General features: G+C 37.2%; 1 protein-coding gene across 1 annotated transcript in view; it reads left to right on the forward strand.

The window, feature by feature from the left end:
- The first annotated feature begins 10,700 nt into the window (after nt 1-10,700).
- Nucleotides 10,701-18,046, forward strand: part of LOC145514600 (contactin-associated protein-like 3) — a 207,104-nt gene continuing 199,758 nt past the window's right edge. Inside the window, exons 1-3 of the mRNA XM_081512732.1 lie at nt 10,701-11,205; nt 11,881-12,000; nt 13,832-13,913. Of these exons, the coding sequence (XP_081368858.1) occupies nt 11,953-12,000; nt 13,832-13,913 (130 nt within the window). The 5' untranslated portion in view covers nt 10,701-11,205; nt 11,881-11,952. The remainder of the gene's footprint in view (nt 11,206-11,880; nt 12,001-13,831; nt 13,914-18,046) is intronic.

The following is an 18,046-nucleotide window of genomic DNA, read 5'->3' on the forward strand; positions in this document are numbered from 1 at the left end:
AGTTATACGAGAGGCACAGATTGGATTAGGTGACAATGCAGTTATGTGGAATTGAACTATTTCTTATTTACTACGATGCAAAAGTAAATATTATTTACTTAGGATTTCTGAGTATGTGAGCAATCAAGAAATGTAATGACATCTGTCCTGACCCAGTTGAACCCAGTTGAATGTATTGCCTCCATGTGTCTGAGGTATTTTGTGTTCTAGGATATTGGTATGCAGTCACCCTTAGAACCAGCAGCACTTAACCTGCCTCTGAGGCCTTCCCAGGTCTTGGTTCCTGTTAATATAGTCCTAAGGGATGGCTGGTAGGATTTTCACTTAAAGGCCAGCAGATATGATAAAGGGAATCCAATTAGCATTAGAAAATAATTCAATAATTTGATTCAAGTCAGAGAAAGTCATTTTAATCAAAACTATTACAGAAGAAAATATTTTAACGACTGTTACTATTTAAATGTCTCAGATTTGGCTGATTTAAGAAAAATAATATGTATCTATTGACATCTATTTGAATGTTTGGAGATTATAAAAATTAAAGATTTGTCATGTAGCTTTACTTTTGCTGTGCTTTTGATACTTAAAAACTTGAGAATAAGGACATTGCTACACTAAAAGCAATACCACATAAAAAAGAAAAAATTAATAGCGGTGTAACGTCATCAAGCTAGCCAGCTGCTCTGTGTGAGTAATTCTTAGGCTTCCATGCAATGTTGTCCTGACTCATGGACGTCCTGATAAGAAAACCTGTGAGCCTGACATTTCAAGCATATCCTTCTCTATGTGTGAACTGTGCCATCATTGTGAGGGGTTAAAAAAATTAGGGGGCTGAAGAGGATATGAAGAGTTTAGTTAAGATATATTTAAGAGAGTTTAAGGGAGCAAACACCAATTACTTTTTGCACTCTTAAATTTACAGGGAACATTTCTGAAAAAAAAATTGGGGGGCATAGAACACAGTAGAATTGACAAATCTCAGAGTCAGTTACCAATTAGAAAAAAGTTGAATGATTTATTTTGAACTCTGGTACAAGGTTAAGAAACATAATATCGATTTTCCAGATTATAAGAATAAATGTTTCATCATCATAATGTACTATTCTTTGTCATGATGAGCTACTGATCTCTTTTAAGAAACCTGAAAATCTGATCTTTGGGAGATTTGCATTGCTATTGACTGATTTCACTTGTTCTTCTTATAGGTGATATTAATAGGATTCAGTTTTTGGAAGAGAGGCTGCATGTTTGTCTAGAAAAAGATGCTTTTCCTCATGAATTTTGTTGTAAGATGAGGCAGGAGTGGGAAGATACATCCTGCAGACTATTGTGCACTTGAACAGGAAAAGGACATATGTTGTATATTAATCACCATCCCAGTTTCCTAGGAATAAGACTGGGTTACCCACCTTCCTTTACCCTCCCTCCCAACCCCCAGCATCCACATGCCAGAGCCTCCCATTTTCTTAGATGAGGTGATGCTGAGTGACTGCCTGGGCCGACTTGCATGGATTTTGTGGTCCTTCCTTTTTCACTACTTCCTCTGGGATCCGTCCTGAGGCCTTCTGCTGTTACTCCATTTTACAGGTGTAAGAAGGACTGAAGTGGGAGGATGGCAGTGAGAATGAAAAAGTGACACCACATAAAGAACACTTTCAGAACTTAATGGTTGTTTGATTATATGTGGAGTAGTAAGAAATGGGAGTGTCAAGGATTGGGGTATTGGCAAGTGACTTAAACAAAATGGGGAATTGTTCACATAATTTCATTTCAGGCAAGATTAGATCCAGGTGAGGTGATGCCATCAGTGTCAGCCTCTCTTCATCTTTCAACCCTGTCTTTCCAGTGTTGGCTTGATGCTCAGGCAACAATCTGCTTGGTAGCTCCATATCCAAGTTCAACCTTACTAGCCACAGTGATAGAACGCTTTCTTCTATTTGGACTTTGGTCCTTATCACTCTGAAGCATTAAGCATGCACTTATTTATTTATCCCTTCAACCCAGGCTCCAAGAAAGCAGAGACTTCCTTTTTCTTTTTTGTTGTTTCCACTTCATGGTCCCCAGAGCACAGGGATAAGTCCTGGAAGAGAGTGAGTTCTCAATATATATTTTTGGGTAAATAAAAGTGTGAATGATTCTCTTTCGCAAAACATCCAGCAAGATTCCCAGGTCTATTATAACTTTCACTGTTTTGACAGTGTTGTGATTGCTCTTTTCCAGCTACTATGACAGGAATGGGTGGCTTTCTTGTGACCAAGGGAGGAGCCAGGAAGTGACTGCAACTTGATCCTTGACCAGGTGCTTTGACTGCATCACTTTGAAAAGAAAGCAAAATGCACCATCCATTTAAGTAATTAGTTTAACACCTATTAGGAAAAGTATTAGCTTTCAGGCTCTTATCTGCTTCACAGAACAGATGGTTGGATAAGTGTCTTCCTCCTTAATCAGATTTTAAATTTTCTAAAAACAGAATCTTCTTTCTTTGTCCCTACATTGCTCTGCTGTTGGTACTCAGTAAGTGCCAAATAAATGGAGAAATTAATATGTTTTAAACATGCTACCTTGAAAGTATATGGAAGATCTGCAAAATCTCCCTGTGTATTTTATAATTTTTTTTAAATTTTAGGTGACCTAATAAAAATGAATTTTCATGTGACTCTCCCTGAGCTCTCTACTAGCCACTGATTTGTTCATGGAAGCATCCGTTGGCTCATTTTGAGTGTCTTATTTTCTTTCAGTAGCAAAATTTCTGACATAATTTCTAGCCCATGGCTTTGCTAAAAAGCATGTTACGTGCTCTAAGAGTTGCTGTGAAGTCCTAAGGGAAAGCTTGAAAAGGCCAAGTGTCAAGAGAGCTACCAAGGACCAACAAGCAGCAAAGAAAAGACCTTCCAGCAAGTGTTATTAGACAAGATGACTGTATCTAAGGAGATCTTGATCTCAGTCAGGCTCCATGTTCAGGAGGAGCCTAAAACAGAGGTGTCTGGAAGCAGTGTGAAATTGGTGTTCTCCACAAGTCAGTTGATAGGGTCTACCTAATACTTGAAGCAGTATCTAATCCAGGTGGGAAAGGCTCGCTGAACATCAGGGCAAAGGACATGCAGGTGGCCAGGTGGCCGTTGCACTTCAGTGAGGTGTCCAGTTATCTTCTTGACACCCACGAGGCTAAATTTCTTTGAGCCATACCTGCCTCTGGGAGTAGGAGCCATGGACTCTGTGTCCAGTAACTTGTGACATCAGGAGGAAGTTCCCACTGGGCTTCCAGACTTGACCCCCACCCCCGCGCCCAGTCTGGGCTGAGGGATTTCTGAGTCTGGTTATTATTGTCAACAAAGTCTGTTATTATCTTTGAAAGTTTTTATGACTAGCTAGCTCAAGGGAGTGACAATATGCACATGCTGTCACATAGAGAATATCTGTAATTTCAGATGAAGATTGTTTCTATTTTGAGAATTACACAGAAGGGCACAGTGGAGGTAATATAAATGAAGATGATTCCAGCAGCGCTCTTTCAGACAGCATAAAGCTACAAAATTCAACAAAACATACTAATGTAATGAATCACACTTTTAGATAGGCAGTAGAGTTGGAGTGGTTATGAGAAGAATGTTTGGATTGGAATTCTGACTTCACAGGTTAATGACAGCTGTATGACCTTGGGTAATGGACTTATCCTTTCTGTAACTCAGTTTTCTTGTCTCTAAAAATGTAAGTAACAATTATAACCCATCTCATAGGATTGAAGATTAAATTGGGCTTCCCAGGTGGCACTAGTGGAAAATAACCCACCTGCTAATGCAGGAGACGTTAGAGAGGCAGGTTCAGTTCCTGGGTTGGGAAGATCCTCTGGAGGAGGGCATGGAAATCCACTCCAGTATTCTTGCCTAGAGAATCCCATGGAGCCTAGTGGGCTACAGTCCATAGAGTCACAAAAGTTGGACACAACTGAAGAGACTTAGTATGCATACATGAAGGTTAAATTAATTAATATATGTAAATATTGTCTGGAACATATTAAGCCCTCAGTGAATTTTAGCTATTATTATTATTGCTCCTGTTGATCTCAAGTGTAAAGTCAGAAATGTGACTTTGGTTCATGACTTTGGGTAGAATAATTAGACAAGCAATTTTAGGGAAAGATGTAAACATCTTTGGGTATTTCTGTTATCCAAAATGTTGTCACTAATAGTGCAGATTAAGATATTATTACAAAAGGATAATATTAAAAAGAAGTTTATGTTACAGAATTAGAAACTCTAACAGTATGCTGAAATGTTTCAGCTTTCTGTAATATCATATCCCAAAACAATAAAACTTTTCTGATTTGGCTATTTGGATTAATTTGGCATTAGCAACTTTAATCTCTAAAACTTCTTTCAAGTTTTTATATTTTTTTCATTAGCTGAGAACAACTCCCCAGATCAAGGCAGTATACCCCTGAAATATTAACTTCTTGTTATCTGGCTGTTTTCTTAAAGTCTTCTAAGACATGTAGTATATGACCATCAATACAAATAGTCTAACATTTATGATTGTGAAATGAGTGTTAGTCTCCCAAGTCAAAAATACTTTGGATGCTTCAGAATGTCATCTCTATTAGAATGGGTATGAAAAGACTGGTGTGGATCTTTGGAAAGAGAGCATCACTGCTTGATTTTTAAAAGGTTAAGTTTAGCTCTGTGTCTTGAATTTTCTGATGTCCCCTTTTCTTCAGTTATCCCATCACTGGTTTGCTCAAGCTCTCCATGTCTCTGGCATTTACTACTGTTTTCTCCATGATTCCCTGTCTCTACCTTACCTCCTTCTAATCCATTTGCCATCCTGCTGCCAGAGTAATCTACCTAAAGATGACTTACCTGATGGTCTTGCTTTTTTGGTAGAGCTTTGTAAGTCTTCCCTCATATCACACACTCATTCACTCATTTATTCCTTGAAAGGTGACTTCTCTTCACTTATTGCTCCCAACCCCTCTTTTAACTGACCCTAAACTACAACCACCTACCTACACTGGCATTCTTACATCAGGACTTTCACTTTCCCCTCCCTCTACTTATGGCACTTTCTCTTCATGTCTTTCTGTTGAATGCAGTCATCTAGGCTTACAGATCCATTTCCAGGAAACATATGCTCACAATAAGATGAAAACATAAAATGCATGAGGAAACAAGTCACCATGAGTAAAAATCAGCAGAAATAACAGACTGCTGAATCAAACCAAAGTAAATGTAGATATTGAAATAGATTTAGGATACAAAATGTTTTATATGTATAAAGAAATAAAAGATTAAAAGAATGGAAAGAATAAGAGACTATCAAAATGATCAAGTAGAACTGAAAAAGAGAGAGAGTAAAGAGAGAGTCAGCAAATTAGAAGACAAAGTTGAGATAAATAACCAGTGTAAACTACAGTCAGATAAAGAGATGGAAAATAGGAAAGCCAAGTTAAGAGACAGGGTATAAATATTCTACATGATAAGTCTGCAGACTTTTTAATTACTAATGGAATATTTGTATTTTTACTTAACAATAAACTAGTTTCAATAATTTAAAAATTAGTAGCAAAAAATAAAATTTCTTAAAACTAAAAAGAAAAATGTGTCTCAATTATAAAAGCTCATATTATGCTGAGTTAGATGAATGGAAAACAATAATTAAAACACACACACACACACACACACACACACACACACCTAGAAACATGGTCACATTTTAAACCACTAAAAATAATGATATAAACTGATTTTCTATAAAAGAATGAGAGCTAGTTTGACCTCAGCAAAGCAGTAATACCAGAAGCAGAGAGAAATATAGAAATAAACATGAGTTCTGAGGAAAATAACTTTTTAACTAGAAACTATTGTTTAAACCATTGTAAAACATGAGCAGAGAACATAAAGAGGGAGTCTAAATTCTTGCTAATATTCTTGGAGAAATAGGTCAAATTTAACTTTAAAAATTGAGATTAAAATTGTGTTATAAATAGAAGGATGGATCAGTAGAAATAAATTAAATGTGATAATTTCTGTGCTTTTCAAAATCATGAAACTGATTTAACTCTTTAGACAAATGTCATGTTTTCTATTTCATGTTTTAATATGATTGCATGCTTTTTAATGAAAAAAAGTTCTTCCTTTCATCTGCTAGCAAGAGCATTCATAGTTTAAAAAGGGATGTTTGTATTTTAGAATGAGTGAAAGAGTTTATTTAAGCATGTGAGGTTTTTGTTTGTTTGTTTGTTTTACTCAACTTAGTTTTTTTCTGGACCTCTGTTGGCTTGTGGGAGCTTACCCATGAAAACCATAAAGGTTGATGAGTAGCACCTCTGGGAGGATTTGGTTGACACAATTTAATTCACACCTTTACCATCATACTAGTATACTTAGAAACGATCACCAGTTATTATTGCTGAGAACTAATTGAAGCATTTTTCTGTGAGTGATTAAAATATTTGGCTATTTCTCAGATTTTTAAATAGAATGAATTTGGATCTTATTATGCATTTTCTGTAAAAATCTGGAGTTCTCTGAGGTTAACAGATTTATAAAAGACATTTTTTATAAACTAATTTTAAGTACTATAGTCTTATATGATGCTTATATGTAGTCTTATATATAAACTATAGTCAGGTTTATGAAAGAAAAGGCCATTTTCATACCTGGTATAATTCAACAAATCCTGTGAATCTTTAACTTCTACTTACTGCTGAATTAAAACATTTTACCTTCTAGCTCACATGAGTGCTGCACACCAGCACAGTTTGGAAGGTTAGTAAAAAACACACTCTTCAGGCACATTTTTAAAGAAATGTTTACTGTACCTGGTGAAAATAATACCAAATAGGTATTTTATCTTTATACGTGAATCTAATGAGATATAAGAATGCACTTCTTTATTCAATAATAATCTGATTTTGTATTTACTTAAACATATGTGCTCATGGGCATGCACACACACATACACAATTCCTAAAATGATTGGATTTTTCACTTTCATAGCAGCAGTGCCCTATACTTTTGAATAAACATGAATGATTAAACAAAATGATTGTTTTATGGAAATTTTTTGGGCAGAGACCCAAGTTTTCAATGAACTGTTACTATTACTATTTAAATATTTTTTAGGTAAACATTGCATTAAACAGTAATGCTATAATAATAGTGTACCTCAGTGAATTAAACCAGAAAATATTTACCAGGAATTAGTTGTATTAAAACTTTAAGTATCATTTGAATCCAAATTCATAATATAAAATTTTTCTTTATCTCCTATATGATTTGTATACATTCTTGGAACTCTACAAAGAAATTACTATCTTGCTTTTTCTTTCCTCCAATAAAATGAGAAAAACAGCATTTTATGGAAGGTCAATAACAAATATTTGTGCTTTGAATGAATTGATTGTACTTCCTGCCATTAGCTATGGACATCATTTTGTCAACTGTCCCCTATTAAATCTCATGGAGAAAAGAAAGAAGAGAGGAAAGGGGAAGACAAGGAAGAAGGAGCAGGTGGGAGGAACAAAAGGAAAGTATATCCAGATTATAAGACAGCATGTGAATAGACTTTTATCTGTAGTTGGACAAGTTTTCTGAAAGTCCCAGTTGATTATTTAAAGCACCAAATACACATTTCTTTGCAATGATGTATATTCTGTTTTCTTATTCTACAACGAAGCAGTAAATCTTTACTTTGGAATATGTTAGTTATTTTATTTTAATTTTTTCCAATGAAAATGTCCAAATTACCAAATAGAGTATAAAAAAGTTTCTTGTGTAATCTACGTCTTGTCCTAAAAATGTAACAATGGCTATTTATGAATCAAGTATTATAGCACCAGGTGTTATATTTTTGTTAAATTTTGTAAGTTTTTAAAGTCACATGGGATTTTAGAAGAAACATTCCTATAAACATAAATGAACATCTAAGCTCTTTATTTTCTTGGGCTCCAAAATCACTGCAGATGGTGACTGCAGCCATGAAATTAAAAGATGCATACACCTTGGAAGAAAAGCTATGATCAACCTAGACAGTATATTAAAAGGCAGAGACATTACTTTGCCAACAAAAGTTCATCTAGTCAAAGCTATGGTTTTTCCAGTGGTCATGTATGGATGTGAGAGTTGAACCATAAAGAAAGCTGAGTGCCGAAGAATTGATACTTTTGAACTGTGATGTTGTAGAAGACTCTTGAGAGTCCCTCGGACTGCAAGGAGATCCAACCAGTCCATCCTAAAGGAGATCAGTCCTGAATATTCATTGGAAGGACTGATGCTGAAGCTGAAACTTCAATACTTTGGCCACTTGATGTGAAGAACAGACTCACTGGATGCTGGGAAAAATTGGAGGCAGGAGGAAAAGGGGATGACAGAAGATAAGATGTTTGGATGGCATCATCGACTTGATAGACATGAGTCTGAGCAAACTGTGGGAGTTGGTGATGGACAGAGAAGCCTGGTGTGCTGCAGTCCATGGGGTTGCAAAGAGTCAGACATGACTGAGCGACTGAACTGAACTGAACTGAAACTTTTCATGTTCATCACAGGGTTTTAAAAAATTTGTGGAGCAGTTTTTAATTGTTGTACAGCTGTATAGTACAGAGGGAAATACGTAATTTTGTCTCCAATTTTTCAGTGAAGAAAATTGAGAAATTTGCAGGATGAAAGATGTGTCTAAATTTTAAAAATAAATTATTCACTGAAGAAATATTTATTAGGTACTTACTCCATGAAGCTGCTTATATAGACACAACATTTATAGAAGGAAACTATATAATTTATGACAATTATAGTAATTTGATAATTCACATGAACAGTGTATGAACAGAAAAAGAGAAAACTGCATGCTTACTTTATTGAATAAATTTAACATGTAACATTGTATATGCTTAAGGTGTACGTATATGTGTACAATGTGTTCCTTCAATACATTTACATATTGTAATATGATTGCTAAAGTAGTGATATTATCATGTTATGAATTATATAGATAGTCCCTTGCACTGCAAGGAGATCCAACCAGTCCATCCTAAAGGAAATAAATCCTGAATATTCATTGGAAGGACTGATGCTGAAGCTGAAACTCCAATACTTTGGCCACCTGATGCAAAGAACTGGCTCATTGGAAAAGACCCTGATGTTGGGAAAGATTGAAGGTGGGAAGAGAAGGGGATGACAGAGGATGAGATGGTTGAATGCTATCACTTACTTAATGGACAAGAGTTTGAGTAAACTCAGGAAGTTGGTGATGGACAGGGCAGCCTGGTGTGCTGCAGTCCATGGGGTCACAAAGAGTTGGACACGACTGAGTGACTGAACTGAATGAACTGATAATTGTACTACAATACTATGATCTATATTCATTATACTGTTAATTAGACCTCTATGGCTTATTTGTGCCTTGAAACAAGTTTGTACTCTTAAGCACCTTCATTCTTATCTCTGCCCATCCCCTAGTAACCATCTTATTTATTTTTTACAGGTTTCACTTTTTTAGATTCCACATATAATGACATCATACAGTACTTGTCTTTCTCTATCTGACTTTCTCTCTTAGAATTGAAAAAAGTGAAAGTGTTAGTCACTTAGTCATGTCCTACTGTTTGTGACCCCATGGACTGTAGCCTGCCAGGCTCCTCTAACCATGGAATTCTCCAGGTAAGAATACTGGAATGAGTAGCCATTCCCTTCTCCAGGGAATCTTCCCGACCCAGGAATTGAACCCGGGTCTCTCGTGCTGCAGGCAGATTCTTTACCATCTGAGCCACCAGGGAAGCCCCTCTCTAAGCACTGAAAGTGAAAGTCATTCAGTTGTATCTGACTCTTTGTGACCCCATGAACTATACAGTCCATGGAATTCTCCAGGCCAGAATACTGGAGTGGGTAGCCGTTCCCATCTCCAGGGGATCTTCCCGACCCAAGGATCAAACCCAAGTCTCCCCCATTGTGGGTGGATTCTTTACCAGTTGAGCAACGAGGGAAGCCCAAAAATACTGGAGTGGGTAGCCTGCCCCTTCTCCAGGGGATCTTCCTGACCCAGGAATTGAACCAGGGTCTCCTGCATTGCAGGTGGATTCTTTAGCAGCTGAGCTACCAGGAAGCACCTTAGCATTATGTTGTAGCAAATAGAAGGATATCTTCCCTTCTCATGGTTGAATAGCATTCCATTGTGCATGAATACCACTTTATCTATTCATCCATTGATGGTCTTTTGGGTTGTTTCCATATCTTGACTATTGTGAGTAATGCTGTGATAAACATAAGGGTGCATATATTTTGTCAAAAACTTTTCTTTTTTTTTGGTCAGGCAAGAAAAGGAAACCTATTAAAAGGGAAATGAGAGGGTGACTGACCCTTGAGAAGTCACTCCTCTTTTGATAGAGTCAAAAGTCCTCCCTTTTGATGGGGTCTTTCTTATACCCTGCCAATGGAAAATTCTCTGAGGGAGTGATTTTTTTTTTTAATTTAATTATTTTAACGTGTTCTTGAATTTGTTTTGCTAACATTTGGTTGAAAATTTTTATATGTATGTTCATCAGAGATAATAATTTAATTATTATTTAATTTTCTTTTCTTGTAATATCCTTGTCAGATGTTATCTCTTTTTATGCTGTAATTTCATTACCAAGTTGCAGTATCCATGAAAAAGTGAAAGTGTTAATCTCTCAGTCGCGTTCAACTCTTTGTGACCTCATGGACTGTCCATGGGATTCTGCAGGCAAGAATACTGGAGTTGGTTGCCATTTCCTTCTCCAATCTCAACCCATGGGTTGAACTCAGTTCTCCTGCATTGTAGGCAGGTTCTTTACTGCCTCAGCCACAAACGAATTATTTTTAACACTCCTCTCCTTTAACACTTATCATTAAGAGTTTAACATACTATTCTAAAATAATTTGCAGCATTCTATTTCTTATCTTAATCAAAATTTTGTATACTTTGATCTTTTTGTTTCAGTTTGAAGAGTTCCTTTCAGCATTCCTTGTAAGGCAGGACTGCTGGTGTGGTGAATTCTCTCAGCTTTACTTTGTCTGGGAAAGGCTTTATTTCTCCTTCATTCTGAAGAATAACCTTACTGGATAGGGTATCTTGCATGGAAGTTTTTAATATGTCTTTTTTTCCCCCTGGATGCCTTGAAAATTGTTTATTTATGATTGATTTTTGACTTTTGAGAGCTTCATTAAAGTATGTCTTGGATGAGGACTTTTTGTGGTGAGATAATAAGATATTCTGATAGCTTCCTGGATTTGTATATTGAGCTGTACCCTAGGTTTGGGAATTTCTCAACGATTATTTCTTTAAATAAACTCTGCTCTTTCTCCCCTTTCTTCTCTTTCTGGGATAAACATTATTCTTATGTTGGCCTTTCCAGTGGAATCAGATGGTTCTCTTAGGGTACACTTCTTAAAAACCATAGTTCTCTTTCCTCTTCCACTTGAATTATTTCTATATTTCTATCTTTAAGCTTGCCTGTTCTCTCTGATCTGCTCTATTTCTAATGCATTGTAATGCACTCTTTATCTCATTCATTGAGTTCCTCAGCTCTAGAAATCTGATTCCTTTTTATAATTTTAATCTCTTTGGTAAAGTATTCCTTCTGCTTGTTGTTTTTACTTCTCATATCACTGAATTGCCTTTGTGAGTTTTCTTGTAGTTCACTGAATTACATCATAGCAGCTCTTTAAAATTTTTTATAAGTTAGATGACAATATTCCATACCTTTGGGTTTGGTTGCTGGAAAATTGTCATTTTCTCTTTTGTGATATTGCGTTACCATGATTCCCTAAGTTAAAAAGGGAACATGTTTTTTTTTTAAATTTAGGTAAGACTCTTTAATCCTAAGAATTCAGCAGGTTGGTAGTTAGGAGATTTCCTTTTGTTTTCCAGAAGGTGGTGTTATGGCACAAATTTTTGGTTTATCTTAACCAGAGATGATGCTGTGAAAGTGCTGCACTCAATATGCCAGCAAATCTGGAAAACTCAGCAGTGGCCACAGGACTGGAAAAGGTCAGTTTTCATTCCAATCCCAAAGAAGGCAATGCCACAGAATATTCCAACTACCTCACAGTTGCTCTCATTTCACATGCTAGTAGGGTTATGCTTAAAATACTTCAAGCTAGGCTTCAGCAGTTCTTGAACTGAGAACTTCCAGATGTACAAGCTTGAGTCTGGAAGAGGCAGAGGAACCAGAGATCAAGTTGCCAACGTCTGTTCGATTGTGGAGAAAGCAAGGAAGTTTCAGAAAAACGCCTATTTCTGCTTTGTTGACTACACTAAAGCCTTTGGCTGTGTAGATCACAACAAACTGGAAAATACTTAAATACATGGGAGTACTAGACCACCTTACCTGTCTCGTTGGAAATCTGTATGCAGGTCAAGAAGCAATAGTTAGAACTGGACCTGGAACAACAGACTGGTTCAAAATTGGGAAAGGAGTATGGCAAGGCTGTATATTGTCAGCTTGCTTATTTAACTTCTATGCAGAGTACATCATGTGAGATGCTGGGCTGAATGAATCACAACCAAAGTTAACCAGCAGTTTCTAAGATTGGGAATTCACACAGTTAAGAAAACAACAACAAAAGGAAGTTTGCTGGGAAAAATAGCAACAACCTCAGAAATGCAGATGATCCTACTCTAATGGCAGAATGTGAAGAGGAACTGAAGAGCCTCTTGAAGAGGATGAAAGAGGAGAGTGAAGAAACTGGCTTGAAACTCAACATTCAAAAAACTAAGATCATGGAATCCTGTCCTATCACTTCATGGCAAATAGAAGGGGAAGAAGTGGAAGAAGTGATAGATTTTGTTTTCTTGGGCTCCAAAATCACTGTGGACAGTGACTACAGCCATGAAATTAAAAGACACTTGCTCCTCGGAAGGAAAACTATGACAAATCTAGACAGTGTATTAAAAGTCAGAGACATCACTTTGCTGACAAAAATCCATATAGTCAAAACTTTGGTTTTCCAGTAATTGTGTACAGATGTGAATGTTGGATCATAAAGGCTGAGTGCTGAAGAATGGATGCTTTCAAATTGTGGTGCTGGAGAAGACTCTTGAGAGTCCCTTGGGCAACAGGGAGATCAAACCAGTCAATCTCAAAGGAAATCAACTCTGAGTAGTCACTGGAAGGACTGATGCTGAAGCTGAAGCTCCAGTACTTTGGCCACCTGAGGCAAAGAGCTGATTCATTGGAAAAGACCCTGATGCTGGGAAAGATTGAAGTCAAAAGAAATGGTTAAATAGCATCACAGACTCAATGGACATGAATCTGAGCAAACTCTGAGAGGTAGTGGAGGGCAGAGGAGCCTGGCGTGCTGCAGTCCATGGGGTCACAAAGAGTCAGACACGACTGAGAGACTTAACAACAACAATCAAAATTAACCAGCAGCTTCTAAGATTAGGAATTCACACAGTTAAAAACCAACAAAAACAACAACAAAAGCAAAGCATGGTGGCAAATGGGGAGGGAGTGAGATGTGAATAGTTAGCACAGGGCTTTGTGAATGCCCATGGTCTGGTAGAGATAGCCTCAATTTGGGGGGAGCCCCAGATGCCCTTGGGTGATCCTCTTGCCTCCAAGGGCAGACAGCAGGAGAAACTTTCCTTCAGCTGTCTATTCACTTACCGTTCTTTCTGCATTCACTGGAGTCTTTCCTTAAAGAGAGCAACTGGTCCCTCCAACTGGGACACACGTGGCTGGGCAGATTTCCATTTACTGCCTTCACCCTCCATCTTCTGGCAGAAAGGTTGTGCTTGCTCTGTGCCAGAATAGCCACCTCCTTTTCTACTGTCACTACCTCCTGCCACTAGCTCCTCTGCTACTTCCCTCATTCAGCTACCTACTTCACGGTCCAGCCCACCCACTTTGGGTGCACAGGTGGTTGGAGCTCTTGGATGTCCATGCATGCTGTGCAAAGGTATTTTTCCCCCCATTTATGAATGTCCTATTCACTGTAAATCAAAGGAGAGAGGAAAAAATTAAAAAAAAGGAATGATTCAGTATCAGTGCCATGATACTGTTGTTGTTGTTTAGTTGCTAAGTCGACTCTTTTGCAACCCCATGGACTGTAGCCTTCCAGGCTTCTCTGTCCATGGATTTTCCAGTCAAGAATACTGTAGTGTGTTGCCATTTGCTTCTCCATGATACTGACATCACTCCAGAATTGCATGTTTTATTGCTCTGTGAATATTTCAATAATTTGAACAAAGTTTGTGAAATATTAGACTTTGACCCTTAAGTGGACATTTCAGGTTTTATGCAAGCAAGGAAGTTCTCCAGTTAATGAGCTATGGATCGTTAACATCTTTTTAAACTACATATTTAATGTAATATCAATACTAACGTGAGTCAACAGCCGAGTTTCCCAAGTGCATCCTTCTAGACAGTATCTTGATAGGGTTTCCGGTTTCTGAATGTGTGTCTTTTACATTGCCCAAGTCTCCAATTTTAGTTTAATATCCACAAAACACAATACAGATGCCAGGGCTACTCATATGAAAACTGCAATATAATCCTGGTGGTCACGATGATGGTCTTTTCAGGAACTGTTGAGGTTTTCATCCACTGCAGAGATTTCCCAGCTTCTGCCCCCAAGCAGTGTACATTCCCTTCTCTGAAGAACAGAGTGTATTTGCCTTAAGTATATAAGTATCATAAATTGTATCTCAGATACTCTGGTTTGGTGGAACTCAGATGAAATCCTCTCACAAATCAGAATCTCAGGGGCAGAAGTGGGGAATTACCCCTTGGGCAGTTTCAGTGTCTGAAAAACTACTATGTGTGTTTCTCCCCTGAATTTTATTGCACGGAATTTTACAATCTTGATAAATCTAGAGATGTGACTTCTAATGCAGACATGTTCTAATCTTTCCATTTGTGAATTCTTTCTGAAAAATATCTGAGTGTGGTGGACTGTTAAATTTTACCTACATGGCCTATTTAAGCAGGAACAAGAATGTCTTCTGAAATAAACGCTTTGTTGGCAGTCTCTTCGTATTAGTGAGATCTCACTTCTCTATCTATATTTTCCTGGGTCCCACTGTCACACAGCTGCCATGGACATTAAGGCCGCATGAATTTTCTGTTAGGATAAGCTTGGCTGTTTCAATGTTTTAAGCTCAATATATGTCAGGGTTGAAATATAACTTAGATATGGAGATTTAAGAAAGTTCTCTCAGACTTGTGATCAATTTAATTCAGCAAACATTTATCAAATGCCTACCATGTACCAGGCATTGTGATAGCAGCTGAAGAAATAAATAGTGGTTCTTTTTTTTAATTGCTGATCCTGTACAAGAAAAAGGTTGATTCATTAAACTGGCACCAGTTGTAATTTTAGAACCACTCCTATCATTGGGAATCTGTTCTTTTTGTCGAATATAATTTTTCAGTGGCCATGGGTGAATAATAATTGAGATAATTAAAATTGACCTTTCAAACAGGTTTAAATCTTTGCCTGCTTAGGGTGCTGAAGATGACAGTCCATGAAAACTGGAACCATTCTCTCTCCATGTATTTGATTCATCTGAAGGTTGATAGAGTCACACCATCTTGCATAATTTTAAAACCGTGAAGGGATATACTGGATTCTTTCAGTTGCCAGGCTAAGAGCAAGAACTAAGTTTTATAAAAAGGCTCCTGGATATATAACATAGAAAAAAAAAAAGCAGTGGAAATGTTATCTCTTTTCTCAATGAGTTATTTAAATATAGACTTTATTTTTAAATTAAATTTATTTTTAATTGGAGGATAATTGCTTTACAATAGTGTTGACATTTTGCCATATAGCAACATGAATCAGCCATAGATATAAATATGTTCCCTCTCTCTTGAACCACCCACCCACTTGATGGATGAATGGATAAAGAGCTATGGTGTATGCACACAATGGGATATTAGCCATAAAAAGGAACACATTTGACTCAGTCCTAATGAGGTGGATGAACCTAGAGCCTGTTATACAGAGTAAAGTAAGTCAGAAACAGAAAGACAAATGTCATATATTAGTGAGTATATATGGACTCTAGAGAGATGGTACTAATGAACTGCAGAGCAGCAATGGCGATGGAAACATAGAGAACAGACTTGAGGGATAAGGAGAGGGTGGGCCAAATAGGTCAATCATAACTTTTATTTTTAAGTGAATTCTCAGTGTTCTTAATAAAGAGAAAGCTCCCCTGTCCTTTTAAAAAAACAAACTTTATTTTTTAGAGCAATTTTAGGCTTATGTAAAACTGAACAGAAAATACAGAGATTTCCCAAATAGCCCGTTCCCTCACACATGCTTAGCCCCATTGGCGTCTTTCTCAGAGTGGTACATTTTTTATAACTGATGGACCTACACTAACATGTGATAATCTCCCCAAGTCCATACTCTATGGCTTATTCTTATTGTTGTACATTCTGTGGAACAAATGTATAATTTCATGTATTCAGTGTTACATTCAGAGAAGGCTATGGCAACCCACCCCAGTACTCTTGCCTGGAAAATCCCATGGATGGAGGAGCCTTGTAGGCTGCAGTCCATGGGGTTGCTAGGAGTCAGACACGACTTAGTGACTTCACTTTCACTTTCCACTTTCATGCATTGGAGAAGGAAATGGCAACCCACTCAAGTATTCTTGCCTGGAGAGTCCCAGGGATGGGGGAGCCTGGTGGGCTGCCATCTATAGGGTCGCACAGAGTCGGACACGACTGAAGTGACTTAGCAGCAGCAGCAGCAGCAGCAGCAGTGTTACATTATTGTAAGCATAGTTTTACTGCTCTAGAAAAAATCCTTCATGCTCCTGTTCATTTCTCTTCCCATCCAAACACTGGCAGCCACTCATCATTTTAGTAGCTCCATACTGTTGGTTTTTCTAGGATATCATGTAGCTAGACTCTTACATTTCTCATGCTTTCAAGACTGGTTTCTTTCACTTAGTAATATGCATTTAAGTTTCTCCTGTGTCCTTTCATGGATTGATGGATCATTTCTTTTTGTTACTAATATTTCACTGTATGGATGTACTACAGTATGTTTATCCATTCCCTACGAAAGGATGTCTTGGTTACTTCCAAATGTTAGAGATGAATGGCTAAAGCTGCTATAAACTTTTTTGTGCAAGTTTTAGTGTAGACATGAGTGTTCAACCATTTTGAGTAAATACCAAGGAGGAGGTTTTATATTGCATGATAGGAATATGTTGAGTATTGTAAAAACTTGGCCAGATGGTCTTCCAAAAAGGCTGCACCATTTTGCATCCCCACCAGCAATAAATGAGAGTTTCTATTGCTCTGCATCCTCACCACCATTTGGTGTCATTAGTGTTCCAAATTTTGACCATTTTCATAGGAGTGCAGTGGTATCTTATTGTTGTTTTAATTTGCATTTCTCTGAAGACATATAACATGGAGCATCTCTTCATATGCTTCTTTGTCATCTGTGTGTCTTCTTTGGTGAAATGTCTGTTAAAGTCACCTTTGGACCATTTTTAAATGGATTTGTTTGTTTTCTTATTGTTGAGTTTGAGTTCTTTGCATAATTTGGATAACAGTCCTTTGTCAGTTGTATCTTTTGCAAATGTTTTCTCCCATCTTTTGGCTTATGTTTTATTTCTGTTGACAGTGTCTTTTGCAGAGCAGGCATTTTTAATTTTAATAAAGTCCATCTTATCAATTTTTTTTTCATGGATGGTGCCTTTGTATTTGCAAAATCTTTGCAGAACACACTTTCATCTAGATTTTCTCCTATGTTACCTTCAAGGAGTTTTACAGCTTTGTACTTTACAGTTATATCTGTGATCTCTTTTGAATTAATTTTTTAAAGGTGAAAAGTCTGTGTCTGGATTCATGTTTTTGCTTACGGAAGCCCATTTGTTCCAGTACCATTTGTTGAAAGACTATCTATACTCTGTCGTGTTGCCTTTGCTCCTTTAGCAAAGGTCCATTGATTATATTTCTCTAAGTCTACTTCTGGGCTCTCTATTCTGTTTCTATTTGTCAGTTCTTTTAACAGTAACCTGTCTTGACTACCATAACTTGATGGTTAGTCTTAAAATCAGGTAGTGT

Source organism: Giraffa tippelskirchi, chromosome 1, assembly GCF_054371585.1.
Source record: "Giraffa tippelskirchi isolate mGirTip1 chromosome 1, T2T-mGirTip1v1.2.pri, whole genome shotgun sequence".
Classification (NCBI taxonomy): Eukaryota; Metazoa; Chordata; class Mammalia; order Artiodactyla; family Giraffidae; genus Giraffa; species Giraffa tippelskirchi.